Source organism: Aulonocara stuartgranti (assembly GCF_965226115.1).
Source record: "Aulonocara stuartgranti genome assembly, chromosome: 7".
Lineage (NCBI taxonomy): Eukaryota > Metazoa > Chordata > Actinopteri > Cichliformes > Cichlidae > Aulonocara > Aulonocara stuartgranti.
This window is the reverse complement of record NC_138945.1, coordinates 57746228-57759807: the sequence shown is the minus strand read 5'-3', so window position 1 is coordinate 57759807 and position 13580 is coordinate 57746228. Positions and strand designations below refer to the sequence as shown.

The 13580-nt window shown below is 38.2% G+C and overlaps 2 protein-coding genes across 3 annotated transcripts in view; both read right to left on the bottom strand.

Annotated features, from left to right (window-relative positions):
• Nucleotides 1–1900, bottom strand: part of sema4ba (sema domain, immunoglobulin domain (Ig), transmembrane domain (TM) and short cytoplasmic domain, (semaphorin) 4Ba) — an 82019-nt gene extending 80119 nt beyond the window's left edge. Inside the window, exon 1 of the mRNA XM_082541784.1 lies at nt 1763–1900. The gene's annotated coding sequence lies outside the window, so the exon portion shown is untranslated. The remainder of the gene's footprint in view (nt 1–1762) is intronic.
• Nucleotides 1901–10982: 9082 nt separating this feature from the next.
• Nucleotides 10983–12892, bottom strand: LOC309711533 (uncharacterized protein). Of its 2 annotated transcripts, none has more exons than XR_014278003.1 (5): nt 12407–12892; nt 12195–12329; nt 11961–12038; nt 11341–11779; nt 10983–11128 (listed from the first exon to the last, which is right to left on the bottom strand). XR_014278003.1 is itself a non-coding variant. In XM_082541915.1 (5 exons), exons 2-5 carry the CDS (start codon nt 12486–12488, stop codon nt 11604–11606), a joined length of 471 nt encoding a protein of 156 aa, XP_082398041.1. In that variant the 5' UTR covers nt 12489–12497; nt 12778–12892; the 3' UTR covers nt 10983–11603. The 2 variants fall into 2 exon arrangements, 1 of the variants encoding a protein (XP_082398041.1); XM_082541915.1 differs by having other exon boundaries at nt 10983–11779; nt 12407–12497; nt 12778–12892.
• Between the last annotated feature and the right edge of the window lie 688 nt (nt 12893–13580).

Here is a 13580-nt window from a genome sequence, read left to right as displayed (position 1 = left end):
GTGAGCAGAAAAGGAAGGCCAGCTCACTGAGAAAATACTAATTTAAAATCATTCAGTTTATCAAAAGTGACAAATAAACTTTTCTAGCAAAATTATATCAGAGAAAAGAGCTACAAGTGAAGAATAACCTCCCTGCCATGCAGTTTTTTGCACAACTCATGTCCTTGCACGGCTCATTCAATTAAAGGTTGCCCATTATTAAATCGACTTTTAAATTTAGCTAAATCATCACATGTAGCTGTTAAAATCAGTAGACTGTGTGGCTGTCTTCAGCCTGCAGTGAAGGGTTGAAAAGACCCATCTGACTGTTCTGGTAGTCTTGTTTGAGCAAACGTGTGATGACATTTTGAACATTGCACTTAAAGCAATTGAAAACAGGAAAAGAGCAATACCACCCCCCATAAATGTCATTTTTTCTATTTATCTATAGCCATTCTGTAGCACTTTGGACATGAGAATGAAAAAAAAAACTATACAAGAATCACTTTAGGAAAAAGACTACAGACTCAAATCAATCCAGTGCACTGCAATTGCTGCAAGTTAATACCAGTCTCAGGGTACTTTCAGTCAAACCACATCACATTTACTTTAATGGTTTTCAGCACACACTCACAAATACAGCAAAGACAAATCGTTGTTTTTTTTAAATTTACTGCAACAATTACACAAATGTTTATGATAATGTAATCATGTGAAAATGCAGCATTTGAGAAAGTCGTCCTTAGAATTGTGCAGCAACAGCTACACACTTACTTTTAAGTGCTGTACTGCAGGCTACAGATTGCTTAGGACGCAATAAAACGCACAATGTTATCAGGAAACATTCTGATTGTCACTGAATGTTGTAGCCATAACTACAAGCCCCAACTGTCAGTAGGTATTACAGTAAGTATATCTGCCCTAATATCTAGAGAACTTAAAAGAAAGCTACAAACAAAAGGTGAATAAAGGAAAAGCAACTGTAGGTTTTGTCAAAAGGGGAAATATTCACATGAGCATCAAGGGGGATGCTCTATTTTCCCCAGAGGGAATGAGCAGGCTGGAAAATTATATGGACACATCACCCCCAAGATAATGTCCGTATCTTTGGAGTGAGATTTTCATTACATCAGTGACGTATGGGTGTAATATTAGATGTTTTGGCTATATGTTTTGTTTTTTTCTCTATGCTGATATCTCGTATTACCAAAAAAATGCAATACACATTTTAATATAATGTGTTTGTCCATCATAGCAATATTAAAAACAGTGTTGAGCCACTGGTGGTTTACTGGTCAGTATCTACATTTATTTACTGGTAATGATGTCAAATCCATTCTATTGTCTATCATTAGTAGGAGTAGTAGTAGTAGTAGTAGTAATAGTGGAATTCTTGTAGTTCTTAAGGGTCATAATGAGTGACATTTTGTCCAACCAGACTCTCTAAGTTTTTAAAAAAGATTGAGAGATTCTCATTTTACATGGTTTGCATAAAAATCACAGAGAGAAACTATGCTGCAAACGTGGTTCTAATTCATGTAAGTATTAAACAGGAGAGTGACACTTTTTCAGTGACTAATGAATGTATTAGTATTGGTCAAAACACTTGCTTTTTTTTTTTAATTAACAGCCTAATTTTAAGTTTGGTGCAATGGCAATTAGCTGCGCTCAAGGTGCCAATGTTACACAGCTAAATGTTGCAAATTAGGCTAACAGTTAGCTATGTATTTTAAAACACAGATTTTAACAAATACTTAAATTTTTAAAGAATGCTGACACTTACCGAAGAACTTTGTGTTTAGCGCCATCTGAAAACCCCCTGTGCAGTTAGAAAGAAGCTTTTTCCTCAAATATATATATATATATTTTTTCATCTTTCTTATTAGCAAAGATGGCAGCCGGAAGTGGCCACTCTCAACCTTCAACAAAACATCAACTAACTTAAGTTTCAGTTTTCTTTTATGTTTCTACATGATCCTCAAATCAATGCCAGATTTTTGTTATTGGATTTATCCTGTTGATTGATTGTGAATTAATTCATTTATCTTCTCTTTATTTGTTGGTTTTCTGATTAACATCTTTGCATATGTGCTGCATATATATTCTTGTTCAGTTTGGCTTGGACAAAAAATGATGTTGACATCTGGAAATTTAGAGGAGCATTTCAAATGTGCTTCATCCACAAATAAACAGAGAGTTGTTGATGTTTTTAGCGGTGCTGCAGTCGCATATCTTACAGCAAACACTTAGTCAGTGGCACCTTTGTTTTGAACGGGGTACCAGTGCCACCTACTGGAATATTTTTGAAAACACAGGTTCACAAAGACATTAAAAGCTATGTCCAGTCATCTTGTCTGCTGCCTTCAGTAGCTTCAGTAAGCAGCACTGAAGAACAATGCTTCTTCCACCATTTTTGTTGATGCTATAACTCAATGGTATTGCAATGAAATGTTAACTGTATACCAGGTCCTAGTGTGAAGCTCCTGTATGATAACAAACCTACATGACAGATTTATGAATTGTTTTCACAATTAACACTGGGATTTCCAGGCTTCTACATTATTCCAATCATTATAAATGAGAATTGTGTTAGGTAAATTATGAAAGCATTTAAATATTTTTTGGTATTGTTACAAATGTAACCAGTAGGAAAATGTAGCTCTAATTACTGCACACAGAACATACTGAAATAAAGCTTTAGGACAGATATTGTGCAAATTTTTTGAATGGCATGCGTGGATATTTTTTTCATTCTCAAAGCCATTTTGCTTTGATGAAAAACCCGAGAACAAGACCTGAGAAGGTAGTACAGTAATTTAAAAAAAAAAAAAAAAAAAGGGGGGGGGGGATGAACAGAGAGGTGTATTGAATTTCAAGGAGCTACTCTAAGATGTGCACGATTTAAGATCCACAGGATAAGCATTCTTCTAATGTCAAATCATATAGTAGTTATTTTAGCTTCTAAAAATTTCTCTCAGACCAAACATAACCAGGGAGCACAACAACCACACACAACAAATAATCATTCAGTGTGTGTGTGTGTGTGTGTGTGTGTGTGTGTGTTTTATCTTGTGGAAGAAGCATGTCTCCAGCCCTTCAAAGAGCTAATCTACCAGCTCTCTTCATCTTTACTTTACAAGGTATGACAACATCTACCTGGGAAATGGCTAAAGATGCACATTATGGAAACAGGAATAATGCGCACTGTACTAATATGTCGCCTTCAGAATCAAAAGCTTCTTTTTTCCCATTCTGTACTCCATTTTTTTATCACCAGTGAAATGAAATATTCTGAAATATAACACTGATCAATTTATTCATGACAAAATGTTGCTAATAAAAAAAAGCAAAGTAGTATTAAGTGATTCTTTTATTAACTAAATTCATGTGGCATCATGGCTCATGTGGTAAGAGGGCAAATGTTTCAGCTGTGTTATTTGACGAAGCAAAACTATGTAGAGTACTTTCCTTCTCTGACAACACATACATTATTTATACAACTAAAACAGAGCACTGCATTGCTCCGTAGTTTGTGATCCTTAACGTGATCAAGAGGCATGAGTGAGGGATCGAAGCCATTTTGACGCATCTCATACTTTCATGCTCATCCAGCTGAAGAGTTTGTGTGAATCATATGGAATAAACATAATACATAAAAAAAAACACAATGAACAGCCAGAGATAAAAGAGAAATTTAAAATAAATCTACAAAAAAGAGGTTTTATGGAAACCTTTACCCAAACATATGCTTTTTGAGAAGAATCTAGCTGTTTAATTTTTTAAAATCTTTTAAATGAAGATGATGAAAAAATTTGCTTTTCTGCTTCATCTTGCTGTCCTCACTACTAACACTGTTAGGAGAAGAACTGTGGAGAATGAGACATGGCTGCTTCAATACCCCTCGACCTCACATAGCCAGGGACTCTTCCTCATACACAAACCCCCGTAATATTAGATATTCAGGGCTCTCTTCAGATTTTATTGATTACCATACCATTAAAAACACATACATAAAAAGTAAATAATAATAATAATCATTAAGACCTACAATTTAAATGGATTATAGAAGAAAAGTCTTTTGTCAACCATGAATAAAACCGCTAAAGGTTTCTTACTGAAAGCAAATGCGGTTAATTTAATTTAACTCACATTTGTCCAAATTTGCATTTTATTGTATAATTTAAGAAAATTAGAATCAAATGCTTTCTTTTCTTTTTTCTTAATTTTGAGTCTGATTTAAATTCAGTTATGAACAAGATTAATTAATGAACTGGCAGTTTCCACTACAGTTTCTTTCAAATGGCCTTTAATCTGCTGTCTGTGAGATACTGTCTGTTACTATGTTTCACAATATGCTCAAAGTGGTCCTTAAGCTTTAAGTTAAAGCTCACTAATGCATTTTGTTCCCATAGTGACATACCAACCACATAACCACTAAAGCTTAATATATTATAGATTAATGAATTGTTGAGGATTATTAATGTAATTTTTGCCCATTTTTTTTTCTTTTTTCAAGGAACACACTGAACTAATAAAATGAACACATCAGTTTTTCAAATGCACTGGAAGAATTGCAGTAGCTGATGAAATGAAACAATCTCACTATAGCTTGTTTAATAACAAGCAGTCCTGGATTTATTTTTCTGGATATCTCAATCAAATGTATCACATCATGTCATTACAAAAGCATCATATGAGGAAACAGCATCAATATGCCCAGTTTGTTAGTTGAGTAACCCTGAAAAGTTTGTGTATTTTCAGTATTGCTTACTGAAGGACACCGCTTATCCTTAAAGCACAGCAGAGATGTGCTGAAAGCGTTCACAAAGCCTTGATCGCTCTACATTTACATGGCCTCACAGCCTCATCAGTCTCTATTTCTCTTTGCTCTCTTTTTGCTGTCTGAATAAACCATTTTATATAAGATGCTGGAATAAAAATATTGGGAACACTATGGCCTGTAATGAATGGAAAGACTTTAAAGGGGACACAAATCATTTATGACTAAGCTGAATGTTTTCTACTCCCACTTTAGCAAAGTTATGTGCATTTATCTGTTAGTACAATGCAGTCCCTTAAAACGAAAAACGTGCTGCGACCCTAAATCCTGACACTGGATCTTGTAGGAGATACTCCATTTAACATAGGAAGGAATATAGACCTGAGGGGGGAAAGGTAGAGCTGCAAATTTGTATGAAATAAAGTGCAAGTGATTAACATTTGACTGGTGCAATAATTGATAACAATGACACAATAATTCTGTGTTGAGAAACCAAATTGTCATGAATGCTAAATTGCCTGAAATGCACACCAGATTGAGGCAGTGATTTGTGCACAAACTTTACTTTTATTGTATTAAAGAATGCTGTACATCTGTCCAAATAATAACAAAAATAATAAACTAAAATTTCTAGACATCAACATAAGGCATGTGTTTTTCTTTGCAATTTAATTACGTTATAACATAGGAGTTCAATTAATTTTTTTAGGCTAACTGTGCACTTATATATTTCTCTTTATTGTGGGAAACCCACAGGGAGTCAGAGTAGAGGACAAACTGCAGAAGACAGCTCTAATAGGATTCAATCCTCTGCCAGCAAGGGGCTGTCATACCAAAAGCTGTCGGATCTTACTCTCTTTCCTCTTCTACTAGCAGTTCATCAGAGTAATTTCTGCTTTGTGCATATAAAACTCTTCCTCATTGCCATAAAGGGATAAAAAAAGTGTGCACTAGAGTCCATCATGGAGTCATAACACCACCTGACCTTTACGTTTTTCTCTCCTGCTCCTTATCTCCCCTTTCTCTCTCCCCTCTGTAGGCATCATTGAAATCTATTTATGCTATCAGTTTTTGTACTGTATGCTGATGTCCTGCCACCTCCTTTTGAGTAAAAAGTGAGCAGATGACAGAAAAGGAGAGGGCAGAGAGATATGTAGCCATTAGCTGCTGTCAGCTAACATCAGGGTATGTCCGTGGATTTTACAAGTTGACATCTATTTACAAGTCTGGTTAAAGAGCACAGGACAAAGCCTTTTGTGGCTGTATGAAATCAAGTACCACTTGAGGCAAATCTGAGATTGGTCTTTCTGCATGCAGACATACTGCATGAGCCCTCCTGTTCCTTATGTCTGTTCTGTTTCCTGTTTCTAATACTTACATTCCACTGCTCTCCTCGCTCTCTGAGTATATGAAATTAAAAGAAATATAGGCTCCTCCTGGGCAAATTCCTTCCTCAGCAACCTGTGTACTTGGAGCCTTCAGGTCTCATATCTGTGCAGACAAACAGTTAGGGCTGATTCCAAATGGTCTAGTCTTTGTTCTTACGGGAAGCTTCAGAAGTTTCTTGATTTTGTCACTATAGCACCCTGGCTGGTCCATTTATATGTTGTTGTACCTCTAATTATCTTCCTATCATAAAAGGCTGACCAGTTATTCCAAAATCTCAAGGAGCATTTGATCTCAGTCTCTGTCTATCCACTGTGATCTAGCCAACAAATCTGGGGCAATATGTAAGTGACATCCCGTCTGTCTTGTTAGTGTCCAACCCAGAGCCCTCTGTGTGCTTCGTCTTCTATGAAGCTGGAGAGCCTTCTTACTTTGTTTCTATTAATTGACACTGGCTTCTGGAAACTGACAACAGAGAAAACATATGCTACCACCTATCAAGTCTACAAATGTATTTACACTCACCTGCCACCTCATTAGGTACACCGTGCTAATACCAGGTTGTCCTCCCTTTTGCCTTCAGAGCTGCGTTAATTCTTCATGAAATAGACTCAACAATGTGCTGGAAACATTCCTCGAAGATTTTGGTATCAGCTGTTCCACCACATTCCAAAGGTGCTCTACTATGTTGAGATCTGATGGTTTTGGAGGCCATTTGAGTACAGAGAACTCACGGTCATTTTCAGTCAACCAAATCGAGGTGATTTGAGCTTTGTGATATGATGCGATCAGCCATCAGAAGATGGGTACACTGTCATCATAAAGGGATGGGCATGGTCAGCAGCAATACTCGCTAGTGTTTAACTGATGCTCAGTTGGTACTAAGGGGCCCAAACTGTTCCCAGCAAGTGTGAGATTACACAACCACCAGCCTGAATAGTTGATATAAGGCAGAATGAACCTGTCCTTTGACGCTGTTTACACCAAATTCTGACCTTACTATTTGAATTTTGCAAGAGAAATCCAGACCAGGCAACAGTTTTCTACTCCTGTGTTGGCCAATTTTGGTAAGCCCACGTGAACTGTAGTTGCAGTTTCCTGTTCTTTTTTATTTTTGGACCCATATGGTCCCCCACTACTGTGGGCAGCACTGTGCATTCAGAGATGCTCTTCTGTATACCTTGGTTTTAGCAAGGGATTATTTAAGCTTCAGCTTCCTTCCTTTTCTCTTACCTCTGGCATCAACTAGACATTTTCAAGCAGTTAAAACACAACTTACCTCCTCACATCATTTCTACATAGGCAGATGGGACTTATGGTTATTTTATGGTTTTATTAATACTTAGTTTGGGATTCATTTCTAATTCTCTGCAATAATTTAACCTAAGAGCTATGTCCATAAGGCATTAGTATCTTTGGGACTTGACCTTAAGAAGATGCTTATGATCTACAGTCCAAATACTGAAAGCAATCTAATTAGAATTTGTGTAAATTGCACTTTAAGTCACAAAACCTAAGAACCACTAGCAATGTGATTAAAGTACTCATCTGATACTTACTGGACTGCCAAAATGAGCAAAACCATCATCCCAGTCCTATTTCACTTTGTTTGGGTTCAATGGATAAGCAGAAGAGGATGGATGGATGGATGGAATCAGTCATGAAACCTCCGAGTTGGGCTATGCTCAGGGATCCATGTTAGAAGACGGATAGACAAGATAGATATTTTGTCCACTGATGAATTGGAGAACTTAGACTTTCAAATACTTAAATCATCTTAAAAAAGTCGTTTTTATGGACTGAAAGGGACATAAGAGAAAGCAGGAAATATTGTATTGTATCGGCCCCTGAATATGGTAATCTAGTCAAGATGAAACAGATGCTCCAATGGCTTGCCAGTGGCTGGATGGGATATGGCCAAGATGACATAAATTTTCTATTTAGTGTGCCAAGTATTTGGAAGGTGTGACATGACTTCATTAAGGTGGCTTCATCCTTCTGTGACTTTGCTAAAATGTACAAAGATTTAATCATCGTTCTGATTTCAAATGTATTGTCTACTCGTTCAGTTTTCTCAGTGTGAGTCATGTTGAATATAGCTACTGTGCTGTTTAAAAGTCTGGAACCACAATGAAAACTTGTCATAATGTCATATAAAACTGGAAATAATTTCTAAATTGTGAACTTTAAGGACCTGAAGACATTTAAAAGGTGCAAGAAGTGTCACATAAGCTGGATTTGCAGCATTGGTCATGGTAAGCCATTACATTTTCTTACAATTCCCATAGTTAGATTTGTAAGTTCTTGACACTAACATATTTTTGTAATTTTGCCCCAACACATCCCCACAATGGATCAGACAAGATGGGACTGAAGTGCAGACATTTAGCTTTAATTCAGAGAGTGTAAGTAGTGTGATGGCTGTTTAGGAATTCCAGCCATCTTTGTACACAGAACCACATTTTCAGAGAAAGTAATTTTAAAAATTGTAATTTTAATCTTAAAGATTGTTTTTAATGCTTAAATGAAAGTCATTTGTAGTCACTGCCTAAAGTCTAAATCCAAATACATCACCAAATGTTGTTCTCCCTCCCCTCTGCATTCAGCTTTGTATTTAATAACTGAAAAGCTTTCCTGTCGGGCTGAGATCAGGTAACGGACATAGTCAATGAATAATTTCATTTCTTTGCCTTGAGAAACCCATATTTTGCTTTCGCAGTATGCTTCAGGTCATTATCCATTTGCACTGTGAAGAACCATTCGATCAGCTCTGCAATATTTAACTGAATCTGAGGAGAGAGTTCGGCCCTGCAGAATTCATCCTGGTTCCACTTGCAGTCATGCATGTCCATGCCGTAACACTGCTTCAATCATGTTTGACAGATGAAGTGGTGTGCTTCAGATCATGACCTGCTTCTCCCCTTCTTCATCTGTCTGTGAAAGTTCTCAGTCATTCAGGTCATCGGAGTCTAACGAGCTTTGAAGATGTTTCACCTTCATTCGAGAAGCTTCTTCAGTTCTAAGAGCAACTGGTGTAGCGTCCCAAGATTTCTCTTGGGATGCTACACTTTTGAGGAGATTTCTCCTCAAAGGTTGCCTATAGTGGACCTCATCACAGCCACAGAAACTGCCATAAGGATGAATAAATTACCACAAACAGAAGCAGAGCAAATCAGGATGAAGGTTTCCGCCACCCTCTCCAGTGCAAAACTTCCTCCGTCTAACCTCACAATACAAGAAAAGAAGGCCGTCACATACCTGAGCAAAAAAAATAGCATCACCATATCACCAGCCGACAAGGGGAGGACCACTGTTGTTTTAAACACAATGGATTATCACACAGCAAATTCTGGTCTTTGGAATAAACTCTCAGGGAGTTCAGATTAACTACATTTGAGTGTACATGCGTGACCATCGAATGAACTCTAGTGCAGAGTTAGAGTAACTCTTTTCCGGGAGTTGATTTTTCAACTCTTTATAGGAGTTAAAACTAAACTCTCAGAATCAGAATGGGTTTATTGCCAGATGTTGAGGTTTACAACATTAGGAAATTGCTGCGGTGCTTCAGTGCAGACAATAAGAATTAAAGTGCTATGTAGAAAGAAAGATATGTGCATGAGATATACATGAGATATATACATGAGAATAAGAATTATGAGTGCTACGTAGAAAGATATATACATGAGTGCAGGTGGTGATCAGTGCCAAACATGAAATGATGCAGTGACACAGCGTAGGGTCATGTGTTAGTGGCGGGGACAACCATGTGGTTATTGTTCATGTGTCCAACAGCAGAGGGGAAGAAACTGTTCTTGTGGCGAGAGGTTCTGGTGCGAATGGACCGGAGCCTCCTGCCTGAGGGGAGCAGGTCAAACAGACTGTGTCCAGGGTGAGAAGGGTCAGCTGAGATCCGGGCTGCACGCCGCAGTGTCCTGGAGGTGTACAGGTCCTGCAGAGATGGGAGTCTGCAGCCAATCACCTTCTCAGCAGAGCGCACAACACGCTGCAGTCTCTGTTTGTCCCTGATAGTGGCTCCAGCGTACCACACGGTGATGGAGGAGGTGAGGATGGACTCGATGATTGCAGTGTAGAACTGCATCATCGTCCGTGTTGGCAGGTTGAATTTCTTCAGCTGCCTCAGGAAGTACATCCTCTGCTGGGCTTTCTTGATGACGGAGGTGATGGTGGGCTCCCACTTCAGGTCCTGGGTGATGGTGGTACCCAGGAAGCGGAATGAGTCCACAGAGGTGATGGGGGTGTCAGTCAGGATGATGGGGGGGAGTGGGGCTGTGTGCTTCCTGAAGTCCACAATAATCTCCACTGTCTTCTGGGCATTCAGCACCAGGTTGTTGTGGCTGCACCAAGACACCAGACGTTCAACCTCCCTCCTGTAGGCAGACTCGTCCCCGTCCGAGATGAGCCCAATGACGGTGGTGTCATCTGCGAACTTGATTAGCTTGACAGACTGGTGGGTGGAGGTGCAGCAGTTGGTGTACAGGGAGAAGAGCAGAGGAGAAAGAACACAGCCCTGAGGGGAGCCGGTGCTGATGGTCCGGGAGTCCGAGACATTCTTTCCCAGCCTCACGTGCTGCTTCCTGTCCGTCAGGAAGTCAGTGATCCACCGGCAGATGGGATCAGGCACATTCATCTGGGAAAGCTTGTCTCGGAGATGGTCTGGAAGGAGTGGTCTCACGGAGTGAAATTTCTACTACCATATAGAGTAAAATTTAACTCATAACTAGAGTTAAGTTTGATATTAACTCTTTTGTAGAGTTACTCATCAATTGAAAAAAGTTTTAGGTTTTTGGTGCAAATTACTACAAAAACACAATAGTGATTATTATGAATGTATGGATTTTATTTATCAAAAATAACATATTCAAATATGAATGCTGCATGGATTAACATACATTCTGTGTAACAGTACTGTAATAGCATAATATCCACCATTATTGGCAGCTAAACAGTTGAGGTCAGAAAGGCCTAACATTGGGCGAAAAGAAAAAAAAAACAGAATTAAAGGAAAAAAATGACTACAGAATAAGCACTTCTTGTAATGCAGTGTTAACGTGAGGAAGACTCTGTAAAGTCTCCATCAAGCCAACAAATTAAGTAATGCAACTCTCTCACAGAACATAAAATTGTGAATCACACCCATATGACATTTGGGCATCAAAACATTTGAAATGTCTTACTTTCTCCCTTTCTAGGACCAGTATCTTCTTAAAAATGGTTTCATTTACCTGAAAAGCAGGACACTGATCATGGAAACACGTTTCATGGTTAACATGCATAACAAAAACAGAGAGAGAGCGAGAGAGAGAGAGCAAGTCTTATTACACACTACAGTTGCAGAGCAAACTACATGAAATACTATATTAAATTATTTTTCTCTAATCTGTTTTATCTTCGTGTTTAAGCTTTTTCAAGTAATGGCAACTAAAGAGTCAAGTATAAGTCAATTAAGTACTGTATCTACATTTCTTTCATGTATGCTGTCCAATAGAGGCTGAACCATTTGAAGTCCGGCATCACTTGTGTCACTGCTCTGACTGCTGGTGGTTGAGACAGACAATGTATCTGTTAGACTTGGAGAGGAGGGCTCTTCCACATGTTGCTTCAGGACAGTCAAATCTGAGGGTGACAAATAAAAATATTAGAATACAAGGTATATACAATCAAAAACACAACACAACAAAGATACCATTTATGCACACAGGGCCAGTAAATTGCACGGTTTGATTAAATTATACTTTCTCCCAGGAGAACAGATGGTTATTTTGTATTTTATTATGGTAATATACAATTTACATACCACAAGGTGTGAGTGTCACATAGTGTGTTAGGTCTGAGCAGTCACGCAGCTTCTTGGATGATTGTGTTTCCAGGATGTCTGAAATGCATGTGATAAATCCAACTTACTGTTGAGCCATGAAAACAGCATTTTGTGATTGTTACCACAGGATATTAGACAAATTAAAAATGTTTATTTAAGAGTAACTGTACAAATCAAATCCTTCAAAATCTATCAGAGCATATATTTACTTACCTTCAGCTGTATAGATGACAAAACACACCTCTTTGACTGCTGCAAGTTCAGGAAAGATATCCTCATCCACCTCTATACCCTGCTCATCCGTGACTTTCAGTGCTGCATTTTCTGGTATGAGAAACTTCTGCTGCACTGAAGTAAAATCATCACTTAGTTAATAACAACATTATCATTTCTTCTTTAATGACTTAGTACAAACCATAACTTACCTGCTCTCACAAAATCTGTGAAGCTGACTTCTTCCAATTTTGCATATTTCTTTGTCTCTCTGTGTTTTACTTTTATCAACATCTTGGCCACCTACGGAAAAAAATACCTTTACTACTATGAAACACAACACAAGAAGAAGAGGTTGTTTATGGTAACTCTATGTAAACTGTGTATAACTTAATCAACGAACACTGTCTTACATTGAGTTAGCCTGTCCACACTAAATATTGCTTAAAATCTATTTAGCTAGGCTGGTTTAGCAGACAATGTGACTGCATGTTTGCTGTGTCCTTGTCTTTACAGTTCTGGAGACAGGGTTGTGTGCATGTCTCAGTGTGCAGCAGGACTAACTAACTGATGTTAATGGTACCTCAACATCTCATCAGTGCAGGCTGCACCTCTCTTTGGTTAAATACGGCCATTACCATGAGTCTAAACAGAATATTACTGTAGTTAGCTAACGTTAAATTAAACGTTGGTGTTAAAATTAAGAAATAGAAATAAACGTTTTCATTGATAACGTGAAATGTGTATCTTAAAATACCAGAGGTGTGGACTCGAGTCACATGACTTGGACTCGAGTCAGACTCGAGTCATTAATTTTATGACTTTAGACTTGACTTGAAAAAATGTTCTAAGACTTGTGACTTGACTTGGACTTTTACACCAATGACTTGGGACTTGAATTGGACTTGAACCGGTTTACTTGAAAAGACTTGATATTTTACCCCAAATATAAAATTTAACATGCATATTATATAGAGATTGAAAATGTGACGTCATTCACGGGTAGAACCGCAAAGGATTCTGGGAACTCGTGGCAAGAGGTACTAGCGCACGCAGGCTTTCAATTAAAATCAGTCACACAGCGATAAAAAGAAACACAAAAATGTCAAGAAGCTGTTGTATTATTAACTGCAATAGCCGGTCGCATGACAGCCACGGGAAGCCGACGGGTAAAGAGATCGGTTGTTATCGGATCACGTCGTTGAAGAGAAATTGTTCGAGCCATGTTTCCGAAGTAACAAAGACGCGACGGGTGGCCTGGATTGCAGCCATTCAAAGATCAAATATAACGTCCCAGAACACTCCAGCTCACAGGTTAGTCTGCTCCAAGCATTTACACGAAGGTCAGTCTGCTGTTGTAGTTAATGCGTCATTTTCATAACATAA